At 38.3% G+C, this 27,094-nt stretch overlaps 1 protein-coding gene across 1 annotated transcript in view; it reads left to right on the top strand.

Moving 5' to 3' along the window:
- Positions 1–26,076, top strand: part of LOC114653946 (uncharacterized) — a 29,481-nt gene extending 3,405 nt beyond the window's left edge. The window contains exons 4-6 of the mRNA XM_028804468.2: positions 6,009–6,080; positions 18,473–18,555; positions 24,947–26,076. Of these exons, the coding sequence (XP_028660301.2) occupies positions 6,009–6,080; positions 18,473–18,555; positions 24,947–26,033 (1,242 nt within the window). The 3' untranslated portion in view covers positions 26,034–26,076. The remainder of the gene's footprint in view (positions 1–6,008; positions 6,081–18,472; positions 18,556–24,946) is intronic.
- Positions 26,077–27,094: the final 1,018 nt, after the last annotated feature.

Below are 27,094 nucleotides of genomic sequence, written 5' to 3'. Positions count from 1 at the left end.
GCATTGTGACAGCTTCATTAAATTATTGGATTCCTACCTGTCTAATTAAGTTCTCCCCATTTTACTATCCTTCTTTTCCAAATTTCAATTTTCATATTAACCAGTAACCAGATGCAAGTATTGTTTATGCTCCACTATCCCCAGACCAAGCAAGCCTAACATTACCTTGTTATCTGACATCTCATTTGCCAGACTGGCTTCTTTAGTAGTGTATCACCATGGTTTATTATTACATTTTTTAGGATATGTTATGGGTCCCCTGTTACCTCACATTCCCAGCAATTCAATTGTTATGGATAATTTTTTTTCAGTTGTTGCCTCTAAATGCTATCCACTTTCCATAAGTTATCCCACCATTGCCAATTTAGTGTTCTTCCGTCTACCAGACTACTGCTAAGTTTCTGCCTCCTAGCTGGTGGTTGATTCCTTTTAGTTTAGCCTGTACCCTCCCACCTTACAGGCTTGGTTAAACCTTAAAGATTTTACTCTAATCTGAATAGCTGATTGGGTCTCAGAGGCAATCAAGCCCTCCACCACATCAAAGTTTGAATTAAGGAAGGGATATAATGTTTGGTAATTATTAGTTAATAAGCTTATCATAAAGTGTTACTGGTACTGTATATGAATTATCATTTAATAACATTTATAACTATTTGAATGTACATAAACTAAAAATCTGTTAAGCAGTATACTGTTTGTTAATGAATTATTAGTAAATTTAAAAATAATAAATTATTTATTTATTTAAAAGTAAAATGTTACCCATTTTTCCTTGAACTACATACATGACAAATGAAAAATTGAGTCAATTTATAGTCACCTTCCATCTAAATAGTGCTATGAAATCCACTCTTCTATGTAGTTTTACTTACTATTATCTCGTTCACTGTTGTTTTGGTGACTAATAAGTTCTGTGTGATCAGATACAATAAAAATTTCAATATTTACAGTAGATGAAAATTAAATTTTAAAATGCTTCATGCTATAATGAGGTACATGAATATTTTGACTCACTCTTACTTTTTGTGACCCTAAATTGAGATTGGCAGGAAACATTGAAAGTTGAAGATATTCTTTGACTTTCTCCCAACGCAATTTATTATTTACCTTTCATTACAGAATTAAAAAACGGGGTGAAGGATGGCTCTTCCAACCATATTACTGTTTCTATGAATTAGTGGTTTTGTGCTCCTTACTCCAGCTCATGCGCCTTTGTGTCCTGGGTTTGGATACAAGTGGTTTCCAAATAGCAGCCCTACCTTAAATTCCAGCTTTTTGAAGTGTACAGCACACAGTTTATGTTGAGACTACATAAAAAAATTTTGGCGTAATTTTTGAGGCTGTACTTTTAGCAACAATATTGTAAATTGTCTGTATATCCCAGTCATTAAGTTTCAACTTGTCACCTCTGTTTGTCTTTTTTATTCTATATGTGGCATTTGTTGCCCTTATTTTTGGCAATGTTTCCCTTGACACAGTGAGTAATTTTGTATATTTTTTACCAATTCATATGCAATTTAGGCACTGTTGATACTGCATCTTTAGGTCTCTTTTTATGCCTCATATTGCATAACAAAAATATTAATTATCAGATCTGTTGTACAACTGCCAAATATTGCTAATTCACAATCAGTTAATAATGCCTTGTCTTTGCAGTTAAATATTTTTTCATGATATGTCTCCATTAATTTGGTTAGGTTAGGAAAAAAAATTTAGTATCGAGGACAGGGAACAGAAATCGAAGAAGGACAAGGAGACTAAGGGAGAACTTTAGTATTTGAAGAAATGTCCATTCACAGCAGCAAAGCACAGGGAATATAGGAGGTCTAGAAGAAGGACAATTGAGCATTACTTACAAGAGGTCAGGTGGAATATATGGAAGTAATGGAGTTCTGTATACTTGTGATTAGGATTCTTTGAGCAACAACATATGTTCTTCAGTTTGGTATCCTGTTTTAGAGTGGAAAGAGTTTTTGTGATACCACTCCTCCAAATGTATATCTTCTCTTAACTGTGCATATTCTTTTTAACGTGCCCACACAGTGTAACGTCTAACCTCTGCCATGACTTTTGTCTACCTATTCTTAAGCCTGTCAGCCTCTGGGAGTATACAGTGATCCCCCACTATATCGCAGTTCAGCTATCATCTCCCCGCTACATCGTGGATTTATTAATACTATTATTATTACTAGGGGGCTCCGCCCCCCGCTCGCTTCTCTCGCCCAACCCCCGGGTTTGGTTTACCGGATAAACAATTTAAAGAGATTGTTATTTTCATGGGAATTGTTACATATGCATTGTTTTCATTTTTACTTTTGTAAAAATAATATTTGTCCTTTATTTCCTGGCCCGGGCGTGGTTAAATCTCTTTCTCGTGGCACTTAAACCCCTGCTCGCGTTGTGAAGGGGGGGTCTGAACGCACGCTAAAGAGATGCAATCGGTTCAGCTGGTGTCTTGCTAATACCGCTGGCCTGCTGTGTGTTGTGCTTGTCGCACTTTGCGTCAATCACTTAAAAGCCTGTACAGCAGCTGTCCTTTTGCCACTTTGCGTCTCTGCCGCTCGCTTTGTGAAGGGGAGGAGGGAGCTGAACGCACGCTAAGCAGAAGTGGACTTTGTGCTGCTTCTGCCAAGATGCTTGCTCTGCTTGTCGCTCTGTGCGTTCTGAAGGGGGGGGGGGGGGGGGAAGGCTGAACGCACGCTAAGGAGAGGTGCTTGGATCATCTGCTGGGTTTCTGCAGCTGCTGCTGGCAAGCTGCATGTTGTCGTTGTTTTAAGAGTTGGGAGCACCTGAAGTTTGTCTACCAAAAGCATTCCAACAACTGCTAGGTTAGATGTCAGTGAACTTGTTTTAAATTGTTTGTAAGCAGGGCGCGTCATCAAAGTGTCTGTCCGAGATGATCTGGTCTCGATTGCTTCACTCAAACCCCTCCCCCCCACCCCACTCCCTGGAGGTGTGATACGCTACTGCCACTTCATGTTATAAAGGGGGAGGTGAATGCACGCTAAGGAGAAGTGGACTTTGTGCTGCTTCTGCCAAGATGCTTATTCTGTTTGTCGCTCTGTCCGTCAATCATTTAAAAGCCTGTACAGCAGCTGTTCTCACTGTTCTGTCTCACTGCCTTGTCTTGCATGACGTTAAAATATTTTATAATAGAGAGATGTTACTCATATCCTTAGCCCGACATCCACATATCATATATGTTTACAAAGTGTGTTTTAATAAGTTTACATGTGTTTAAAGTGTGTGGGAGGGATATTTTAAGGCTTAAACTATAAAAAAAAAATGTTTATTTATATGGTCTTTCTATATCGCGGATTTTCACCTATCACTGATGGGTCTGGAACGTAACTTCCGCGATAGGTGGGGGATCACTGTATAGTTCACAGGTGCAATGCACTTGCACCAGTATGGTCCACTGTGATGATGCGGGTTCTGCTCCATGCTCCCACTTTCCTTTTGGGAGCCTCTTGAACCTGACACCGTCGGTAATGTAACCGGATGAGCTGGAAAATGAGGACACCAATGAAGCAAGGGGAAAGGTGCAAAGTGCAGAAGTGCTTTCATTAACAACAAAAAAACAAAATCAGTGTCCAAAACAATGCTGTTATTCAAAATGGTCAAATAAATAATCCATAAAAAGGTAAAATCCAGACTAAAATCCTGTCGCAGACATTGGGATCACACCAGCCAAGCACAGCTCCTTCCCAGTATCTCCAGCTCACCCAAGGAATGCTCAGCGGGAGCGACTTCAGCTGCCACGGTCCTCACACTACCAACCCTGTCTTGGCTGCCTCTGTTGGCGTCTGCCAGACCACTCGGGGTCGGTTGTCCTCCCACCTTCTTTCTCACACTCGTAGTTGTCCCTGAGATCCCTAGGGCAAACTCCTCCACGATCACACCCTCTCTCCCATTCAGTGGGCGCGATCCTTCCCTTGAGCACCGATCCTTCGCTGACCGCACTGACCTCTTTCTTTCATGCTGGCTGGCTGGCTCGTCATCTTTCTTTCGCCTCCAATGCTGCTCTTGATCTCTAAGCCTTTCTTTCCTTTAAGTTTCTTTTTTTCTCCTGCTGTGCCGGCCCGTTCTTATATGGCTCCGTGGGCGCAATGCCTCAATTGCACACTGCAGGAAGCCGATTAAGCAATTGAGAACAATCGCACCCTCACGTGCAGGTGCAACTTGCTCCAATTACTCCATCAACTCCCTGCAGCTACACGATCGCACCCACAGAGACTGACATTGCGAAAGGATTATTTAAAAGCTGCCAATCTTTCATAGCCATGGACCTGCTACACCACATCCAATGCCTTCTGCTCAATAGCTCCTTCAGACTTCTTCCAGGTATGCTTGTGAGTGTAGCTACTATGTTGGAAGTGTCCTCTTTCATTCCTTATTTATTTAGCTGACAAAGGAACCTTCAGTAGAAGAATAAAGCATAGTGCAAGCAGGAAAAGAAATGTAGAGTTTTAATCTTTAGACATTTTCATAAATAGCTAGTGTCATAAATGAAAACAAATAGAGTTTGGCAATACATGCTACATAACCTGCATCATTCTGCACTTCTATACCCAGATGAAGATTTGCAACATATCCAGGATGTGTTCCAATGTCCAGGTGGCAGAGTTGCTTGATGTCTTGGCAGAGGCTTTGTCTTCCCTGTTCTATATCATCAGCTCAATGGTCTGATCTTCTACAGTTATCCTTAGATATGATTCTATCTATAAGGAAACAGAAAAAACTAAAACCCTGTTTCCAAAATCAGCTGCTTTGGGAGCTCACATGTCTGACATTAGAAGCACGAGGCTATAGCAAAGCATATTTATATAACTTAAAAACAGCTTAAAGACACAAAAGTATACAGTATGTGCTTTGGTGTAGCAGTTCTTATACATCTGATTCAAAGCAGTTCTTATCTCTTATTAGAGAAATGAAACATGCAAAGCCAACATTCCTAAAACTCTACTTACAATTCTGTAAATCTTTGACTTTTTTACTTAGAATAATTATTAAAATATTCAGGTAATTCTCCACTAAATACAAAAAAAATTACAAACAAGGTACACTTTGCTTATAACATAATAGGCCGATTTAACATAGAAAAGGAAAAGTGTCTTTTTAAAAGTCCTCAAGTTAGTTTACGTCACACTTTTAAACAATAGAGGGTAGAGTGTGGAAGATCAAGTAGCCAACCAAAGCGTAGGGAAGAGTTTTATAGACAAATCTCCATTGTAAAATGTATTGCTGAGAACTAAGATCTTTAGGAGTCAGAGAAGAAAAAAAAAGATGTGAGATAACAAGGGAAGAAAGAGTAAGTGACATTCCAGAGATTTTTATGTAGAGTGGGGTTGCAGGTTCAAAAACATGGAGGAAAGAGGGGATTTAGAACACTGTAAAAAATTTGGAATGTGCAATTTTACCTCAGTGAAAGGTATAATTTTAAGAACTTTCAAACCCACCGGACAAGTAATCCTCAAAGGAGGCAGTGCCAGCAATATATAAGTTAAGTTCTATAGTTACCGAGCCAGAAATTCTGAAAATGTTCAACCCATTCTCATCAACCCTTGTAGAATGACCAGGCTCCATGTTCTAGGTAGTCAAACTTCTAATTCAAAAGGAACCATTCAGGTATTTACCTTTCAGTGAAACACTGTACCAAAACTTTGTCCTTGCATTTACATATAAGGGGTCTTAAACTTTTCATTGACTTTGCAGTGTTGATGTACTTATGGACAGGTAAGCTGGAGTGGTATAGAGTCAAGTGTTATGTGATCAAGATAAGACTTGAAACTTACACATCTGAGATCATGTTCTTGTCCGAGAGAAGAATAGCTTGTACAGTAAGCTTTTCTTGAAGTAAGAGTTTTTATCCATTTACAAACAAAATTTGGCTTTTTAAATTTGTTCTGGTAAGGTGATCACTTTCTTACACATTCATAGTTGTACTGCATATGTATTAAGATATCATACCATTTTGTTCTCATTTCGAAATGTTTTTCTTCCTACAGGAAACTTACAGGCTGTTGGTTGATCAGCTAAAAGAACTCAGCCTTCCAAAAACAATTTGCAGAAGGCCAAAGGTAATCATTGTATGACTGAAGTGCAAACTGTACAGCTGAATTGATATTATCAGAAAAAATAATGTGCATAGTAAATAACATGTACAAAAGATCACAGATCCCAAATCTTCATTCAAAATTAACATTCAGTTCTTTTTTTATTGTGCTGTTGATTTAAAATGAAATCCCAGAACAAGATTATACCAGGATTGTGATATCTACAACATAATGGACTGATTTTCCAATTATTAGTTAATATTTTGGTCTTACTGTTGTGACCAGCACCAGTATCCACCCATCACAGTCTTAAGAATGTTTTAATGTCTTGATGCTAAACAAATTAACATTCCTGAACAAAACTCATGCTTAAGTGAGTTTTTAAAGTTTCACATTGGTGTAGAATATGACAAAACATGTAAAAGAGTACAGTTTAAAATCCATTTTTTTGTCATGGTATGGTCTTAGGGTGACATTGTTCTCATTTATACCAGACATTAACAACATGTGCCCAAATCCTCTACTCTTACACATGATCAGGACTGACTGTAGTGGTGGTTTAATACTTCTGTAACCCAAGACAATTAGACAGAGCACCAGAACAGACAGGAGAAAAAGGTTGCTATATATAGTATCGGGTGTGCTTATTGATAATGTTCTTGACATAGTAAATTCGTCATTAGATACGGGGGGTCTTCCCAGACTGTCTTAAGACTGCGGTAATTAAACCCCTACTTAAGAAAAATAATCTCGACCCCTCTGCTCTTGAAAATTATAGACCCATCTCTAACCTGCCTTTCTTAAGTAAAATTCTAGAGAAGGCAGTCATTATGCAGTTAAATGAGCACCTCAATAAACATGCTATTCTTGATAAATTTCAGTCAGGTTTTAGAACAAATCACAGCACAGAAACTGCACTCGTTAAAGTAGTAAATGACTTGCGGGGTAAATGCAGACAGAGGCCATTTATCTGTTCTCATCCTCTTAGATTTGAGTGCCGCATTTGACACTATTGATCATAATATTCTTCAGAATCGCCTTAGTCAATGGGTGGGCCTCTCTGGCAGTGTCTTAAACTGGTTTGAATCCTACCTGGCAGGGAGAAAATTCTTTGTTAGTTGTGGTAATTATAACTCAAAGACACATGATATTCTATATGGTGTTCCACAAGGCTCTATCCTGGGTCCGCTGCTCTTCTCAATCTACATGCTTCCATTAGGTCAGATTATCTCGGGACATAACGTGAGCTACCACAGCTATGCTGATGACACACAGCTGTATTTATCAATAGCACCTGATGACCCCAAATCTCTTGATTCGCTAACACAATGTCTAACCTGTATCTCAGAATGGATGAATAGTAACTTTCTCAAATTAAATAAAGAAAAAACCGAAATCTTAGTGATTGGCAATAATGGATACAATGAGGCTATTAGAAATAAACTGGATGCATTAGGATTAAAAGTCAAATCGGAGGTGAAAAAGCTTAGGGGTAACCGTTGATTGTAATCTGAATTTTAAATCGCATATTAATAAAATCACTAGGACAGCATTTTTTCACCTAAGGAACATAGCAAAAGTTAGACCTCTTATATCATCGAAAGATGCAGAGAAATTAGTTCATGCGTTTGTCTTTAGTCGGCTAGATTACTGTAATGCACTCCTCTCAGGACTACCCAAAAAAGACATCAATCGTTTGCAGTTAGTGCAGAATGCAGCTGCTAGAATCCTTACCAGGAAAAGAAAATCCGAACACATTTCTCCAGTTTTGATGTCACTACACTGGTTACCTGTGTCATTCAGAATTGACTTTAAAATTCTGCTTATGGTTTATAAAGCTTTAAATAATCTCGCCCCGTCTTATATATCGGAATGTCTGACACCTTATATTCCAAATCGCAACCTCAGATCCTCAACTGAGTGTCTCCTTAGAATTCCAAGAGCAAAACTTAAAAGAAGTGGTGAGGCGGCCTTCTGCTGTTATGCACCTAAAATCTGGAATAGCCTGCCAGTAGGAATTCGCCAGGCTAATACAGTGGAGCACTTTAAAAAACTACTGAAAACACATTACTTTAACATGGCCTTCTCATAACTTCACTGTAATTTAATCCTGACACTCTGTATATCCAATTCATTATAATAACTATTCATTCAAAATTTGTACTAACCCCTACTCTCTCTTCTGTTTCCTTTTCCGGTGTCCTATTGGTGGTGGCTTGTGCCACCACCATCTACCCAAAGCACCATGATGTTCCAACAATGATGGATGGATTAAAAGCCAGAAGTCTGTATAACCATCAGCATAAAGTGACTCCGTGAGAACCCTAACTACAAAGAGGACTATTTCATTTATGTTAGGTAGAATGCCCAAAGGGGACTGGGCGGTCTCGTGGCCTGGAACCCCTACAGATTTTATTTTTTTCTCCAGCCTTCTGGAGTTTTTTTTTGTTTTTTCTGTCCACCCTGGCCATCGGACCTTACTCCTTTTTATGTTAACTAAGGTTGTCTTATTTTAATTTCTTATTTGTCTTTTATTCTTCTTTTCTTCATTATGTAAAGCACTTTGAGCTACTTTTTGTATGAAAATGTGCTATATAAATAAATGTTGTTGTTGTTGTTGTTGTTGTTGATTCAGGGATTATACAGTAGATCAAACAGATAGCACCATAAGGGAAAGCAAAATGTGTGAACACCATAAAACATGGTATTGCTAGATGTTTAGTGTTTCCAGGTGGCCCAGTTCTTGTGTTTTTCAAGTGTCAGTAGGAAGTCAAAAAATTCTTGGATTGACTTTTCCTTCTTTCTTTCTCTTCTCTCTCTGATCAGCTTTTTTTCTAATTTATAAAGCTAATGTGGGTATGCTGTGGTCATTCTGTCTCCAAGACAAATTTGCCTTTCTTACAATTACATTTCCTTTAATTCTGAAAAGATTATTCAGAGCTCACACACTTCTGCCACGAGAGTCAGAAAGCTATAGTAAGATGTGCTTGTTTAACTAGGAACAGGGGTTATAAGAAGCACTCTTATACAACCATCCAAAGTCCAAACAATTAAAATCCTGTTTCTAAAATGAGCTCCTTCAGCTCCCATTTCTGACATTATAGGCTCAACAGCACAGCATGCTTTTATATCTTAGACATAGCTTATGAAAACATATGCTCAGTTTTGCATTATAGATAGCAGAATAAACATACATGCCCAAACAATATTTTAGACTTGCAATATAGCAGAGCTGCACTTTCTACTTTAATTATCAGATAATTTTTAAGCAAACACCAAAGCATAAGTGGACAAAATACATTTTCAGTACAACCACAACAACAACATTTATTTATATAGCACATTTTCATACAAATAATGTAGCTCAAAGTGCTTTACATGATGAAGAAAAGAAAAAAAAGACAAAGCAAGAATTAAAATAAGACAACACTAATTAACATAGAATAAAAGTAAGGTCCGATGGCCAGGGAGGACAGAAAAAACAAAAAAACTCCAGATGGCTGGAGAAAAAAAATAAAATCTGCAGGGGTTCCAGGCCACGAGACTGCTCAGCCCCCTCTGGGCATTCTACCTAACATAAATGATCAGTCCTCATTGGATTTAGGGTTCTCATGGAAGGACTTGATGATGATGGTCATGTAGACTTCCGGCTTTTAATCCATCAATGTAGGAACATCATGGTGCTTTGATTAGGTGGTGGTGGTGCAGGTTGCCACCACAGAAAACCGGGGGAAAAAAACAGAAGAGAGAGTAGGGGTTAGTACGGATTTTAGAGCCACCATGAATAGTTATGATAATTAATTGAATATACAGAGCATCAGGATTAAACTAAAATGAAGTTATGAGAAAGCCATGTTAAAGTAATGAGTTTTTAGCAGTTTTTTTAAAATGCTCCACTGTATTAGCCCGACGAATTCCTATTGGCAGGCTATTCCAGATTTTAGGTGCATAACAGCAGAAGGCCACCTCACCACTTCTTTTAAGTTTAGCTCTTGGAATTCTAAGCAGACACTCATTTGAGGATCTGAGGTTACAATTTGGAATATAAGGTGTCAGACATTCCGATATATAAGATGGGGCGAGATTATTTAAGGCTTTATAAACCATAAGCAGAATTTTAAAGTCAATCCTGAATGACACAGGTAACCCGTGTAGTGACATCAAAACTGGAGAAATGTGCTCGAATTTTCTTTTCCTAGTTAGGATTCTAGCAGCTGCATTCTGCACTAGTTGCAAACGATTTATGTCTTTTTTGGGTAGTCCTGAGAGGAGTGCGTTACAGTAATCTAGTCAACTGAAAACAAAAGCGTGAACTAATTTCTCAGCATCTTTCAATGATATAAGAGGTCTAACTTTTGCTATATTTCTTAAGTGAAAAAATGCTGTCCTAGTGATCTGATTAACATGCGATTTAAATTTCAGGTCACAGTCAACAGTTACCCCTAAATTCTTTACCTCCAAGTTTTAATCCTAATGCATCAAGTTTATTTCTAATAACCTCATTATATCCATTATTGCCAATCACTAAACTTTCTGTTTTCTCTTTATTTAGCTTGAGAAAATTACCATTCATCCATTTAGAAACACAAGTAAGACATTGTGTTAGTGAATCAACCGAGTCGGGGTCATTACAAGTAGTCAAGTAACACTCCAAGCTGTTGACAACTGTGTAAAGGTTCACTTTTTAAAACATTACAAGTAAAGTCCTTTGCTTTCTAGTAAGATCCTGCTCATTTCTTCAACAAAAGGCTTCTAGAGTTCTATAGTGCCAAGTTTCACTCAATTTGAGTGGTTTATGTTTTAATGAACTCACATTCAGCCACAGAAACATGCATAGACATCACTAAAAAAGGCAGCCAAATTTTGTTAAGACATGCCCAAAATATCTAAATTCATTAAAAACTTAAAGTTGAAAGTTTCACCCAATCATAATTTTTTCTTTATGTATTTTTATTATACTCGTAATTATCTCTGTGACTAAAATCTGCTACAGGAATTTTGTTTAAAATCAACAGGCTTTTATAAGACTGAGCTAAGCTTCACTCATATTGAGTGATTTATGTTTGAGTTATCCTGTCCACAATGTGACTCACTGACAATCCGATGCACACACATGAGTAGCCATTGGAATATATGAAATAAAAAGCTATCTTGGAAAGTAATGTGTTTTAAATATAGACAATTATTTTAACACATATACAGTATTTCACACAATGGGCTTCTAAACTATTGGTCACTCCCTCTCTGCTTATCTCTCACATTTGTCTTGCACAGAACTACACTGTCCCTGACATAAGAACATAAGAATATAAGAGCAATTTTATCTGGATGAAGAAAAACCTGCAAACATTTCTGTAAAACATATCCTTAACCAGACTATGATTCCATTTGCACCCTTGTGTTCTTGTTGGTGAACATATTTTTAGTACTGTACTAATTCCAATCAAAAATTCTTACATCATGTCTTTTCTCAATCTCTGTTTGCTTAAACTAAAACAGCCTCTCCTCCTACCTCATACCCCACTGTCCGGGCAACAGTCTAGGTGTTTTTTCCTGTGCCTTTTCTAGTGCCGCTATGTCTTTTTTTGTTCCTATTACTGTGACCAGAACTGGACACAAGCACCTGAACTTGTACTCCACACATCAGGCTACATAGTCTAACATTTTGTGACTTTTCTTATTGTTAATAGTTTTGTTTTTAGTATGTCCAAATTTTGGCTTTGTACATATTCTCCTTTCATTATGTATTCAGTTATAAACTATTATCGTTATACTTATATATTTTTGCATTATCATTTTGGTTTTTGGCTTATTCTCATAGACTTTGCCATTTCTTGTGTTTTTGCATGATTGTGGCCATGTTGTTTATGGTCATTAGGCTTGTTGCTGGATATCATGGAAAGTTCTTGTATGTTTTTAGTTCATAAACAATCTTATTACAGAGTCAGGGATTTGTGTATGTTCAATGATTTTGATTTGGTGAGCATATTGGGCTTTGGTATTCTTGATACTCATTAATCTTTCCCAGATCCCATCTCTGACTGGTTCTCTCGATCATTCTTTCTCTCACCTCATGTGTGATACTTTAATATCTCAGTCCAGACAGGTAAAATCTGTCCTTTGGGATAAGCCACTGTGATCTGCTTAATGACTTCGCTACACTGTCTGCATGCCCAGTAGATAGTCCTACTCATAAGGTGTATTTCCAATTTTACCGATTGTGTATTTATATATATTTATACTGTGTGCAATATTTTATGTGTATATTAATTTAATGTCACCTGGTAAATATCTCCCCAAGTCTTAATTCTTTCAATTAAACCCCTCACTCAAGTAAGTAAGTAAGTATCATTATAAAACTAATTATAACAGAAGACTGAACAAAGGAAGAATCCAAAGAACAGAATAAAAGAAAAAAGTAAACTCTACTACATCTCTGGGGCTTTTTTTTACAGATTTCCTGCCCTCTCTGTGTTTTTAATATACATAAACAATGTGGACAGGAAAAAAAATCAATATGCAGGTCTGCGGATTATCCGAAACTAGGTGGAAGGGTAGATAATGTAGAATCAGTTAGATTGTTACAAGGGGATTTGGTCAGCAAACGGGCTTGGGTGGATTTATGGGAGATGAAATTTAATGTAAGTAAATGTAAAATATTACATGAGTGAAGTAAAAAATATTTTATTTTGAATGCTCTGTGGGAGGTCTGCAAATTGTAAGTGCCTCTTATGAGAAGAGTCTAGGAGTCATGGTGAGCTCATCACTATCTACATCAAGACAAAGTACAGCACTGATCAATAAACTTAATAGGATTTCAAGTTGAATAGCACAATGTGTGAAGACAAGGGTGGTTATGCTTAAGATACATAACACACTAATGAGGTCTCTCCTGGAATACTGTGTACACTTTTGGTCGCCATATTACAAAAAAGACATTAAAGCAGTAGAGAAAATTCAGAGAAAACTGATAGGCTGATTCTGCGATTAGGAAGCATGCACCATGAGGAGAGATTTAACCTTTTCAGTTTAAGCAAACAGAGATTAAGAGGGGACCTCATAGAAGTCTTTAAAAGATTTAAAGGACTTAGTTTCAGTGAATTCCAGTTATTACTTTAAGATACATTCCACAACAAGAACAAAGGGACACAGTTGGAAACCTGGTAAGAGCAGATTTCATACAAATATTACAAAGTTTCTCTTCATGCAAAGAACTATGGACACATGGAATAAATTACCAAGTAGTGTGGTGGAGAGAAGAACTTTAGGGACCTTCAAATCTCAAAATGATGTTATTTTGGAGAATCTAGGTGAATAGGGTGAACACGTTTGTTGGGCTAAATGGCCATTCACTTTCACTTTCCACCCCTAACTCATTACTTTCTCTCAATGTTTTACTTCTGTCCAGTTGGACCATTGTCATATCAATCTCTTCACTCCAATTGTTGTGAAATGGAGTTTTAAACATAGCAAAATGGACAGGACACCCTTAAAATAAGACAAGAGGCAGGCCAGGGGTTTCACTGGCCAGCCCTGATGAGGGTCGCCCTGTCGAGCTTAATAAGCTATAATCAGTAGGCTTCTGGTTTAGCAAGCCCCACAGAAGATGATCTGACAAGAAACTACAAAAGTTCCAAAATATCTCAAAAGAAACACAAAGAAGGAGGATGACTGTAAACCTGCATCTTGTTTATAAAAGGACACAAAAGGATCTTTATACTGTAAATTAAAGATTTGTTCATAAATATAGAAAATATAGCAAAATGCTCAAAAGAGCATGAAAAACATTGTGGGAGATGGCCGGCAGTTCAACCCAGCCGGGGTGCCCCTAAAATGGAAGGATGGGGAAGGCAGCTACTTGTCGACACTGCTTCCCCCAACACGCTAGGTGGTAACTCCCCTGGAGTGTAGCGGTGCCTCAGATTCCCTCAGGGCATCCTGGGACTTGGAGTTCATTTCCTTAGCCCTGTTGGGTACCGTGGGTACTGCTAGGGGGAGCTGTTGAAGGACCTGAGGACTCATGCTTTCCCTATAACCTGGAAGTATTAGGTAGTCATGAGGATGGAAGCCCCGAAGTACTTCCAGGCTGATTAAAGAACTTGAATTCTCCAGCTGACCTGGAAGTACTGGCAAGTCACGTGGAAGGAAGAACAGAATCACTTCCAGGTCAAGGACTATTTAAAGGACTGCTGGGAACCCAGCAAACAAGCCAGAGTCGGGTGGAAGTGGATGAAGCTTACTGGGGGGTGTGGAGGAGAAGAAAAAGAATCGTGATTATTGTGTTTATTGCCTGTAATATTGTGGCTGTGGTGCTTTAGGCACTATTTATAGGATAAAAGGATTAAAAACACCTCTTATTGCTTTTACTCTGTGTCCTGAGCATCTGTCTGTTGGGGTTAAAGGGGCAACAGCAACCCTTAGCGTCTTACAACATAAAAACAACAAACAAGTCCAAATCCATAATCCATAATAGTAATAATTGAAACAGAAGGAAGAAAGTCAGAGATATCAGATAAACAGCAATACTCACAGAACTCCAATAAATACAGTATTCTTCTGATATGAAAAGTTTAAAGCAAGGGCTCAGGAGTGGTGATGTCAGAGTGGCCGCACCTACTGGGCTTCACCCAAAAAGCACAAGGAACAGTACATCATTAAAAGATCCATTCATCCATTATCCAACCCGCTATATCCGAACTACAGGGTCACAGGGGTCTGCTGGAGCCAATCCCAGCCAACACAAGACGCAAGGCAGGAAACAAACCCTGGGCAGGGCGCCAGCCCACCACAGGGTGCACACACACACCCACACACCAAGCACACACTAGGGACAATTTAGAATCGCCAGTGCACCTAACCTCCATGTCTTTGGACTGTGGGAGGAAACCAGAGCACCCGGAGGAAACTCACGCAGACACGGGGAGAACATGCAAACTCCACGCAGGGAGCACCTGGGAAGCAAACCCAGGTCTCCTAACACTACCCACTGCACCACCGTGCTGCCCTCATTAAAAGATACAATATGTAATTAGAAACATAATGGAGAATACATAAAAGTATGAAAAATAAGAATTAAAAATCAACAATAAAACATTAAATAAACATACATATAGACTTATATAAAACAATAATGATGCTTGAGTCTATTTGGTCATTTTATGAGACTTTAGTTTTTGCTTGTATTGCATGGCTATCATTGTTGGATTTAAAATTTTACATTCTGAGTTAGTGTTTTTGATCCTCTGGACTTTAATGCTATTGTTATTGATTTTGCTTTTGGATTCGTTTATTTTCAGTGTTTCCTTTGAAACCATTTAGGTATTGTGACCACAAGGGGGCGCCACTAAGCCCAAAACTCAAGACACAATAATACCCAAAATGTTGTTGTGATAAAATAGGATATTTATTCACACAAAGCACTCCTTCTCTATTACCTCTTCAAAGATCAGCCACTAGTATACAAAACCAAATAAATTCTTCCTCCTCTTTACCTCCCATTGAGTGTTGCCCGCTGACTCACATCAAAGAGTGATGTGAGGCAGCGGGCTCCCTTTGAAGCTAGACCTCCACCGATAGCGCCCTCTAGCAGTACCCAGGGACCCCAACAGGGCTACACTTCGGGACTCCAACTCCCAAGCATCACTGTAGGTGTCCCAATTGGGTTACCATAGCAGGACAACTGTTACTTGGCATATGGGGGATGGAACAGCTCCCAACTCTCGGCTTCCACTGGTCCATCCATTACATCATACCGGCCAGGCACAAAGTTATTTTTCCACAACCATGCTTCATCTTTAGGTTTATGCTTACACTTCCTATTCAAAGACATCAAGCGACCCTTTTTATGATACCAGTCCTAGCTGATGGTTTGAAGATCAAATTCAAGAGAGTGAGAATCATGTAAACAAATCCCAGAATGAGACAGAAATCATAATGAAGGGACGTAGCAAAAGAGTCAAAACCAGAACAGTATGTGTACCTGAGACAAAATGTCAGCACAAGGATTATCCAAAGGATAAAAAAAAGTTTGTACCCAGAGATCAATTTCAAAACACTGAAAATAACACTAGTGTTTTTTAGTTTGTATCCAGAAACTTGGGCAATAGGGAAGTGTGCAGCATTAATGTTAGAAATCTGTTTTTCAGTAAATTCCTGTGTACCATATTTCATTAGCACAAATCAGGTGTTCTTGCTTTTGTTATGAAGTTTATTCTAGACCAGTAATCTTATTCAGAAATCATTTTAATTGATGCGTATTTTAATTGTTGTAATATTTTTTAGCCTATTTTTGGTTATTTACAGGGGCCGTTATTTTGTGTATCTCATTGTTAGAACACTGCCAAGGGTGTCTTCTCAGTGGTTATGATGTGAGAGGTTAAAAAATAATCTTTCAAAGTACTAATTCATGCAAATTAGCAGTTAACAAAATTCATTTCCAAATTTACTTTTGACAGTTTCAAAACTTTTTTTAATCAGAAGTGTCTGGCTTTGACTTGTGCTTAGTTTTTTGACTATGATTTTGTCTCTCATTTCGTTCAGCTAAGCCTGCTCATTGTTGTTAGATGTCTTGCATACAACAGCTGTGTCTTCAGCAAACTTGACAATGATGTTAGAGTCATGTGCAGATGTCCAGTCATATGTGTAGAGGGAGTACAGCAGTGGACTCAGAACACAGCCCTATGGAGCCCCTGTATTAACGGTGAGGGATGATGAGGTGTGGTATAATTGTAAATGTTTGCGAACTGCCATTTCTGAGTCATCCTTTGTTCACCATGGGTCTTTTCATCTGAATGAAATATGAAAGCCTTTCTAAATAGTTCTGAACACTAAAAATACATTTTCAATAGGTTCATTGACATTCATCATGATGTAGGATAAGTTTTAGATTGATGGGTTAACATCATACTATTTATTTCTACAGGGTGTTTATGCCTCATAAGAGTGCAATTGATTGTAACATCTAAGGTTTAAAATGTTTCCTGCACTATTACCATATTATAAGCAAGCTCTAAATGAGTGGATTTCTAGCTAGTTGCTTGAAATTAATAATAACTAGTAAATAGATAAAATCATACAGAGATGATTTAGAGATGTATCTCATTATAGCTACTGTAACCAAGCAGTTGCAGGGTCTTTCTGATTACTCCCATAATTTCACAGTACAGTACAGTACAAATGGTCACTACCCAGTGGTAAATAACATTTTGTGGTAGAAGTGTTCCAAAATAAAATAAATGAAAATTAGTCAAAATAAAGCACGCAAGGAAGAATATTCAGAAATTAATAATTCAATTTATGAAAAAAGATTTGTAGACCATAATGGCCTTTGAATGAGGTTGATCCCTTTTTCTGTCAAGTGGGGTCTCCACTTCACTTTCCCACCAAAGTATGCACCTTTCTTTTGGTTGTTTCACCTCTAGCCTCTCTCTCTTGTGCCTTGCATTTCTTGTATCCACCAGTTGAGTGACTGATTCCAACACTCCTCCTGGTTTTATACTCCATCATGGAATTACTTTCTACCACATTCCCAAATCACTTCTGACCTAGTGGGCACCTCTGTAATTGCAGCAGGAATACTTGGCTAGAGTGCAGTCATGAGTCTTTCATGGGCCATAAAGGGCCTGTTCTCCAAGGGCAGATGAGGGGTGAGGTGATGTGGTGATTGCCTCAGGCAGCACTTTGTCACTTTTCATGCATTTTTTTAATCTATTTATTTTTACATTGTGATATAATAGCCAACAAATTATTTAGTAGAAGTGTGTCAAGTAACAATACTGTACCTTGGCTCCATCATACCTATGGCAATAAGCCTCACTATGACTACTCTGTAATGATTAGCCAAGTTGGATATTTCATCTTATTTTTTTATGTTTTTTGTGGGTGTTTAAGGGGGCTGTTGTTGTCTGTCCACACAATTTAATAGAAGTTCCCATATTAATAATAGAGGCCTGTATAGATTAGTGTCCTATAGATAGAATTCACTGTATAGCTTCTTTTATAGTAAATCTACAAGCCATTCCTGTGGAAATCAATGTAAGAACTCTAATAATAAAATTAATTTTGTGTGCACATGTACTTAACCATTTGAGCCGTTCTTTTGCTTAAATGAAAAATGAAGACTGTAAAGATTCAGAAGAATGATTAACTAGCTCTATAGGTTTAATAAATTAGCCTATTTTATATTCCTTGTGTTTGTCTTTGATCTGTTTTTGATGCCTACAGTTCTCTATACTAAATTTAGAGGCTTCCTTATAAATAAAATCTAGTGAGGGATCCACATTTCTTTAACATACACATTTGTGACCAAGTAATTGAGTAAATATGTGGTATAATTCCCTTAAGGGTAACAGAACTTGACAATTTTATTTACATAAATTTGTTCATTTTAAATTCCTTTTGCATTATTGCTTTTTCAGATTTATCCAAATATGTTATATTCCCCTAAAGCTATGAAGATTCCATCACAGAACTGTTTAATGTACCATGAATCCTTAAAAAGGTGAGAAACAATGAATTCAAATTGTGTTATTGGTGTACTGCATGTTCCTGATGTCAAATGAAAATTCTACCAACATGAGAGGACCCTTAGCCCAAGCTCAAGCCTCTGCCATAAGGCAATGGAGGCTTAAGCCATTTTTACCTCTAATCATAGAGGGTCACGAATAGCTGGAGTGCCCTAAGTGCTTCAATGCTGCCCTTTAATATTCTATTTTTGTACATTGCTGTATATTTTATTGCTGTTTTTTACATGCTTTTTAATTGATTGCTACAAAGGGAATCAGCAGGCATAAGAATTCCAATGTCATGGTTGCATGTAGAAAGTATTATTCATAATTATGAACACCTTCAAATTATTTCAGCATTTTTTTTGTCCCGTGCCTCCTGGCTCATCTGTACGAGAGTCCCCCCATATCACCATTCAACCCATCTGGCTCTCTTATATGCTCTTTGAAGTCCCCATATTTTTGGCCCTCTAGGCCTGAAAATCCCTCATTTTTTTAGATCATTTTGGACCATATTTCATGCAGGAAATTTGACCGTTAATATAATATAAAGTGTAAGAAGGAGAAGAAGAGGAGGGAGACATGTCCGGAGGCAGGAGGAGAGGAGGAAAGTAAAGAGAGTGGAACTGAGGTTAGGAACTTTGAATGTTGACAGTATGACTGGTAATGGGAGAGAGTTAGCAGATATGATGGACAGAAGGAAGGCTGATATATTGTGCGTGCAAGAGACTAAATGGAAGGGGAGCAAGGTCAGGTGGATCGGAGGTGGATTCAAATTGTTCTGTCATGGTGTAGATGGGACGAGAAATGGGGTAGGAGTTATTCTGAAGGAACAGTATGTCAAGAGTGTTTTGGAGGTGAAAAGAGTGTCAGGCAGAGTAATGATTATGAATCTGGAAATTGATGGTGTGTTGATAAATGTTGTTAGTGCATATGCACCGCAAGTTGGGTGTACAATGGGTGAGAAATAAAATTTTTGGAGTGAGTTGGATGAAGTGATAAACAGTGTACCCAAGGGACAGAAAGTGGTGATTGGAGCAGATTTCAATGGGCATGTTGGTGAAAGGAACAGAGGAGACGAGGAGGTGATGGGTAGGTATGGTGTCAAGGAGAGGAATGAAGAAGGTCAGAGGATAGTGGATTTTGCCAAAAGGATGCACACTTGTAGATTACATCCTATGCAGAAGAGTTGATCTGAAGGAGATTGAAGACTGCAAAGTGGTGGCAGGGGAAAGTGTAGTTAAGCAGCATAGGATGGTGGTCTGTAGGATGACGTTGGAGATCAAGAAGAGGAAGTGAGTGAGGGCAGAGCCAAGGATTAAATGGTGGAAGTTGAAAAAGGAAGACTGCAAGGTTGAGTTTAGGGAGGAGGTGAGACAGGCACTGGGTGGCAGTGAAGAGTTACCATACAGCTGGGAAACTACAGCAGATGTAGTAAGGGTGACAGCAAGAAGGGTGCTTGGCATGCCATCTGGAAAGAGGAAGGAGGAAAAGGAAACCTGGTGGTGGAATGAGGAAATCCAGGAGAGTATACAGAGGAAGAGGATGACAAAGAAGTGGGATAGTCAGAGAGATGCAGAAAGTAGACAAGAGTACAAGGGGATAAGGTGCAAGGTGAAGAGAGAGCTGGCAAAGGCTAAAGAAAAGGCGTATGATGAGTTGTATGAGAGGTTGGACACTAAGGAGGGAGAAAAGGACCTGTACCAATTGGCTAGACAGAGGGACTGAGTTGGGAAAGCTGTGCTGCAGGTTGGGGTGATAAAGAATAAAGATGGAAACGCACTCACAAGCGAGGAGAGTGTGTTGAACAGATGAAAAGAGTACTTTGAGAGGCTGAAGAGAACGAGAGAGAGAAAAGGTTCGATGATGTGGAGATAGTGAATCAGGAAGTGCAACGGATTAGCAAGGAGGAAGTAAGGACAGCTATGAAGAGGATGAAAAATGGAAAGGTCGTTGGTCCAGATGACATACCTGTGGAAGCATGGAGATGTTTAGGAAAGATGGCAGTGGAGTTTTTAAAACAGATTGTTTAATGGAATCTTGGAAAGTGAGAGGATGCCTGAGAAGTGGAGAAGAAGTGTACTGGTGCTGATATTTAAGAATAAGGGGGATGTGCAGGACTGCAGTAACTACAGGGGAATAAAATTGATGAGCCACAGCATGAAGTTATGGGAAAGAGTAGTGGAAGCTAGGTTAAGAAGTGAGGTGATGATTAGTGAGCAGCAGTATGGTTTCATGCCAAGAAAGAGCACCACAGATGCAATGTTTGCTCTGAGGATGTTGATGGAGAAGTTTAGAGAAGGCCAGAAGGAGTTGCATTGCATCTTTGTGGACCTGGAGAAAGCATATGACAGGGTGCCTCGAGAGAGAGCTGTGGTATTGTTTGAGGAAGTCGGGAGTGGCAGAGAAGTAAGTAAGAGTTGTACAGGATATGTACGAGGGAAGTGTGACAGTGGTGAGGTCTGCGTTAAGAGTGACGGATGCATTCAAGTTGGAGGTGGGATTACATCAGGGATCGGCTCTGAACCCATTCTTATTTGCAATGGTGATGGACAGGTTGACAGACGATATTAGACAGGAGTCCCTGTGGACTATGATGTTTGCTGATGACATTGTGATCTGTAGCGATAGTAGGGAGCAGGTTGAGGAGACCCTGGAGAGGTGGAGATATGCTCTAGAGAGGAGAGGAATGGAGGTCAGTAGGAACAAGACAGAATACATGTGTGTAAATGAGAGGGAGGTCAGTGGAATGGTGAGGATGCAGGGAGTAGAGTTGGTGAAGGTGGATGAGTTTAAATACTTGGGATCAACAGTATAGAGTAATGGGGATTGTGGAAGAGAGGTGAAAAAGAGACTGCAGGAAGGGTGTAATGGGTGGAGAAGAGTGTCGGGAGTAATTTGTGACAGATGGGTATCAGCAAGAGTGAAAGGGAAGGTCTACACGACAGTAGTGAGACCAGCTATGTCATATGGGTTGGAGATGATGGCACTGACCAGAAAACAGGAGACAGAGCTGGAGGTAGCAGAGTTAAAGATGCTAAGATTTGCATTGGTTGTGACGAGGATGGATAGGATTAGAAATTAGTACATTAGAGGGTCAGCTCAAGTTAGACGGTTTGGAGACAAAGTCAGAGAGGCAACAATGTGTTGGTTTGGACACGTGCAGAGGAGAGATGCTGAGTATATTGGGAGAAGGATGCTAAGGATAGAGATGCCAGGGAAGAGGAAAAGAGGAAGGCCTAAGCGAAGGTTTATGGATGTGGTGAGAGAGGACATGCAGGTGATGGGTGTAACAGAACAAGATGCAGAGGACAGAAAGATATGGAAGAAGATGATGTGCTGTTGCAACCTTAATGGGAGCAGCCAAAAGAAGAAGAAGAAGAAGAATATAAAGAGTAAACCAATAGATGTCTTCATTAAAAATTATCAAAAGGATATGGAGTTGTGCATGCCACATCAATTGACCCCAGGTGCTCCCCCCATAGGCATGTATTGTTTTATGCTGTCAATGTTGCTGATCATGAATATGATAATATTATATTTTCTTTACTGGTGATCCTAGCCCTCTAAGAGTCAATCCCAGAAAGTTAAAAATGACAAATTTCAAACTTAAGCATGTGGGTTACTGTTTTAGACTATTTAAGGTCCTTAATTATAGATGTTTACTTTACTAGCGATCTACCCCTCTATGAAGCCCAATCAGAGGGTGAAACAATTACAGATTTCTGCCACTATTGAGAATATTTATTTAGTCTCGAAACATTTAAATTGAAGCACAAAATGTAGTTTTTCAAAAATTTCATGCAAGTATTTATGTTTATTAAGTACTTCTATCTCATGAAGTAAATCATTGCATTCCTTATAAACATGCCAAATTTGAACAGCGTTCGCTAATTCAGACTTCTTAAACTTGATTTTGAACCTCTGAAACATACCCTGTAGCTTCATTATCATCTTTCCAAAAAGAGTGCAAGTAAATATTTAGTCTGGAATGGCTGAACCACCATGGCAAACAAAAAGCAACTGATACTAGATAATGTTTCTTACTTGCTTCTATGACATTAAAAGATAAAGTTCACAAAAATGTTCAGGTTAAATAAAACCTTGTGGTACAGATATTTAGCTGAGCCTTTGCATACTAAGCATACTTTCTTTTCTTTATATTGTGTGATATCTATAGAGCCATCCATTTTCTCTACCCACTTTTTCTAATTCATGGTTAGTTGAATCAAAGTCTATTATTTTAGTGTTCACTATAATTTAGAAATAACGCTCACATGACTAGAAGTAACATATTTCTTGAAAAACTCTGCTTTACTGATCATAATGTCCTGCATTCATGTGCCTCAGCAGAGGCGAGTGGAAGGTTGTCTCATAAGGTTTGAAATTTTGTTCCCAAAAGCCAAATGCTTCAAGTTTTTAGAACTTCAGCCCATAGTAACCTCTTTTTATTTCCGGTAGTAAGGTGTTGCCAGTAGTTAGTGCAGCACTCTCATGTTTTGCTGACTTTAAATTGGCCCCATTTGGTAAGTCAATGTGGATGTATAAGTAAGAACACCTGTGATGGACTATCGCCCCATCCAGAGCTTCTTACTGACGTACTACTGATGACCGTAAAATTATATGAGTTCAGTAAATGTACTGTATAAATGGTTTGATTATTCCCAACACAAAGACAACCATGCAATTAGTAAAATACAACATTTGCTTTTAGCCGACTCTGAATTTATCCATTATTTGCAGCAGTTTTTAAATGTATGTATTTTATCTTAACTGGTATACTGTATTAGTCATTCATTTCCTGAACCTTCTTATTCCAATTCAGAGTCATGGAGCCCGTCCCCGTATCCATATCAGTTTTCTCCAAGTCAAGATTCCTCATAGTAGTATAGTTGCAATCAAAAATATTCAACCCCCTCAGTTCAAAAAATGTTAAAATGATATGAATCAAAGTTAATGGAAATATATGAGAAAAAGCCTGATTAAACAACAAAAAGTATTTATTGGCAAATTTTAGATTTTTAGTGAGAACATAAATTAAGTTAAATCTGAGTTAAAATGAAAAATTGTCGCTCAATTCATAAATGTGCATGTGCACTATTATTCAACCCCCACCTTCAGTACTTTGTGGAGCACCCTTCAGCCTTTATAACTTCTAATAACTGTTTTCGGTATGTGTTGACAAGCTTCTTACACCTCTCTGTTGGAATCTTTGCCCATTCTTCATGTGCAAAAGCTTCTAGCTCATTAATGTTTGATGGCGTCTGTGTTGCAACTGCCTTCTTAATATCCCACCAAAGATTTTCAAGATGATTTAAATCTGGGGACTGAGAAGGCCACTCCAGGACATTCCATGATCTATTTCTCAACCATGCTTTTGGTTAACTTAGGGGTGTACTTGGGATCATCTTTTTGCTGGACAGTCCAATGATCACCAAGATTAAATTTCTGAAAGAAGGGCATCATGTTCCTCCATAAAAAGGCCAGGTATTTCTGGGAATCCATGATGCCAGTTACCTGATAAAGACTGCCAGTTCCTGCAGCAGAAAAACATCTCCACATAATCAATGACCCATCTCCATGCTTGACTGTAGGGATGGTATTCTTTTAGTCATAAACCTGGCCTTTGTCACACCAGACATACCTCTGGTCCATGTGTTCAGACAGTTACAATTTAGCTTCCTCAGTCCATAGAAGTGTTTCCCAAAACCCTGCAAGCCTATCCAAATTTCCCCTGGCTTATTCAACCTTTGATGTTCTCTGTGGTCAAGAGTCAAGTGCATCTTGGAGTGCGGCTATTAATTCCTTGTTTATTCAGTGCTCGTCTTATAGTTGCCGCTGAAGCACTTGTCCCAGCTTGCATCAGGTCATTCTGTAGGTGTTTTGCAGTAACACAGGAGTTTTTCTTAGTTGTCCTGACTAAGTTGTTAAGGGCTGTTGATGAAATATTGGGCTTTCTCACTCAGCCAGACAGGTTTGCAGATAAGCCATAAGTTTTAAACTTCTTTATAATGCTCCTAATGGTGCCTCTTGCAATGTTCGATTTTTGGGAGATCTTCTTATACCCGATGCCCTTCAGGTGCAATGAAATAATTTCTTCTCTCAGCTTTTGTGAAAGCTTCTTAGTCTTACCCGTGATTGCAACTCACTTTCAACACCTTCATGGGTGAAGTTGAAGCATACATCACTGTTGAAGACAATTAAGGATCACTATAGAATTCCCAAAGGTTTAATTATGTTTTAGCTTGCTTGGCACTAGGTATGCATGTTAGATGCCATATCCTTTGCTCTGTTTCACTCAAAGAAAGAATAAACTATATAATAAATTAATTAAAGAAAAGAAAAAAAAACTGAGGATGTAACTAATAGTTTATTTTTTTCTTGTAGTTTAAGAAGCACTGGAAACATCAAACAAGATTCAGAACATTCTGCAGATCTACCTACCTCAGCCTCTTTGATAAGCAGTTCTCTCTACCATTTTTACAATATAATACATACGGAACCTGAAGTGGTTCAGGAAACAGTTTCCAAGAATGTCAAGAATTCATATAAACCAACAGATGCCACTGATGAACCCAAAAGTGGGAAAGTTAAACTTATTGCCTCAGGGCATGCCAAGTATCAAGACTCCAACACAAATCATGAAACCTCAGATGATACTCCCAGTAGCTTAAGTGACTTCATGTCAGATGATACAGATTTGTCAGATTATGAACAAGGAGAATCTTATTCACCCCAGGAGCCTTTTCATTTCAGTTTTGGCTTAGATGAAAGGAATGTTGCAGACATGAAGTCACCTGTACCTGAAAGCACAGTGTTTCCTTATTCAGAATTTCTCCCTCCTTCTTTGAGTTTAAAGTTTTTGTCAACAGAACCAAAACAAAAAGAACTTTTTGAGTATTCGGGCACACATTTTGGATCTATTATGAATCGTCTATTGGAAATGGAGAAGCTGCAACAACTTACCATACAAAAAGAGAAATCTAAGGAGCTTCGCTCCCAGATAGCAACTCCTAGGAGTAAAAAGGGAAATTATATAAAAAATGGAATCAAACTTAAGAGACAAAGACATAGGCAACCAGACTGTACTGAAATATGTCTTCCTCTATATGACTATGAACCTACAGGTTCCAAAGCTCCAATGGTTTCAAATAACAATGGCCATTATTCTAACACACTTAGTGCAAGGAATCATTCAGCTAGACGACCAAGGACTGCATGCGAATCTCGCAAAATAAGCAACAGGAAACCAAGTTTTAACTCAAAAAGATCAAATTTTACCAAGCATTCACTGTCTGCAACTTTCTGCAGTTCTCAAACAGTTTACTCGCCAAGGTCAGTTATGCTGCCATCAAAGTCTGAAGTTCAACCTTCCAGTTCTGTACATGCCAAATACCTTAATGCCAGCAACATGAGACGAAAAAGCATACCCTTGTCTTACATTGGACCGGTTTATACAGTCGAGATACTTTAAAGGAAAAACATGTTGGCTATATTGTCAAGATTCCTTCACACATTGTCATGAATAAAGTTTCTTTTTTGCTTTTAACTTTGAATCACATTAGCTTTTTTTGTATAGGCTGACAAATTAAACCAGTGTTACTTCTCTAAAAATAGGATAGTAGGCATTTGGAAGCAAGGTTCAAAGTTTAAAGATGATAACAATCAGTTAGAACATTTAGTATTAGCAAAATCCTCTTCATATCTTTTTGCTATTTGTACATTCTCTACAGATCTCTCAAGGACCAACCTGGTCTCTAAAATAACTCCATGGACTAAGCTTTATATTAATATAAGCCTGGGAAAGTTAATACATTAATTTTTGTGATTATCGTGGCCTGTATAATGTGTTAAAAAATATTGCTGCATTCCAGAGCAGGCAACAAGGTGAGCGTGTCAGGCAGTGTTTTTCTCAGGGTGGCATATTCATTTTATTTTTTTTTTTTTTATATTACAAAACAATAATACAAAAATATATTATTCATATGTATTATTATACAGTATACTACCTTTAAAATTTTACTTAAAAGTTTCAAATTACACATTTTACAGTGCCTTCCCACATATCAGTACTGTACATGGTATTTCCTTGACTTGTACATACAGACAAAGGTGCAGGGGAATGGGTGGAAGCGGGGGGGAGGGGTTATGGTCTGTGTTTCAAACAGAACGTACCTCAGGAGAACAATACAATACAGTTCTAGCTAAAGATTTCTAATTAATAAATATATTTTGTATTCCAACCAGAAAATCATATACATGTGAAACAATATTAATCACCATATATTTTTAAAAGATTTTCAAAACAGTGTTACAAATTAAATTGGTTGAAAAAACTGACAGGGAGACAGTTTAGTAAATAGAGCCATTAATAGACTTATTTGATCCATCAACGTTTTCATGACTACAGCTGTATGTGTGAAATATACAATGCCCACAACAATGGACTGGTATGTGTCTGCCATGATATTCACATAATTCAACATGTTTGAATAATGTTTGAGTTTGGGATAACTGCGATTGCTTTTAAACTGG

The sequence above is a fragment of the Erpetoichthys calabaricus genome, chromosome 6 (genome assembly GCF_900747795.2).
Source record: "Erpetoichthys calabaricus chromosome 6, fErpCal1.3, whole genome shotgun sequence".
NCBI classification, from domain to species: domain Eukaryota; kingdom Metazoa; phylum Chordata; class Cladistia; order Polypteriformes; family Polypteridae; genus Erpetoichthys; species Erpetoichthys calabaricus.
This window is presented reverse-complemented; position numbering and strand designations above follow the sequence as displayed.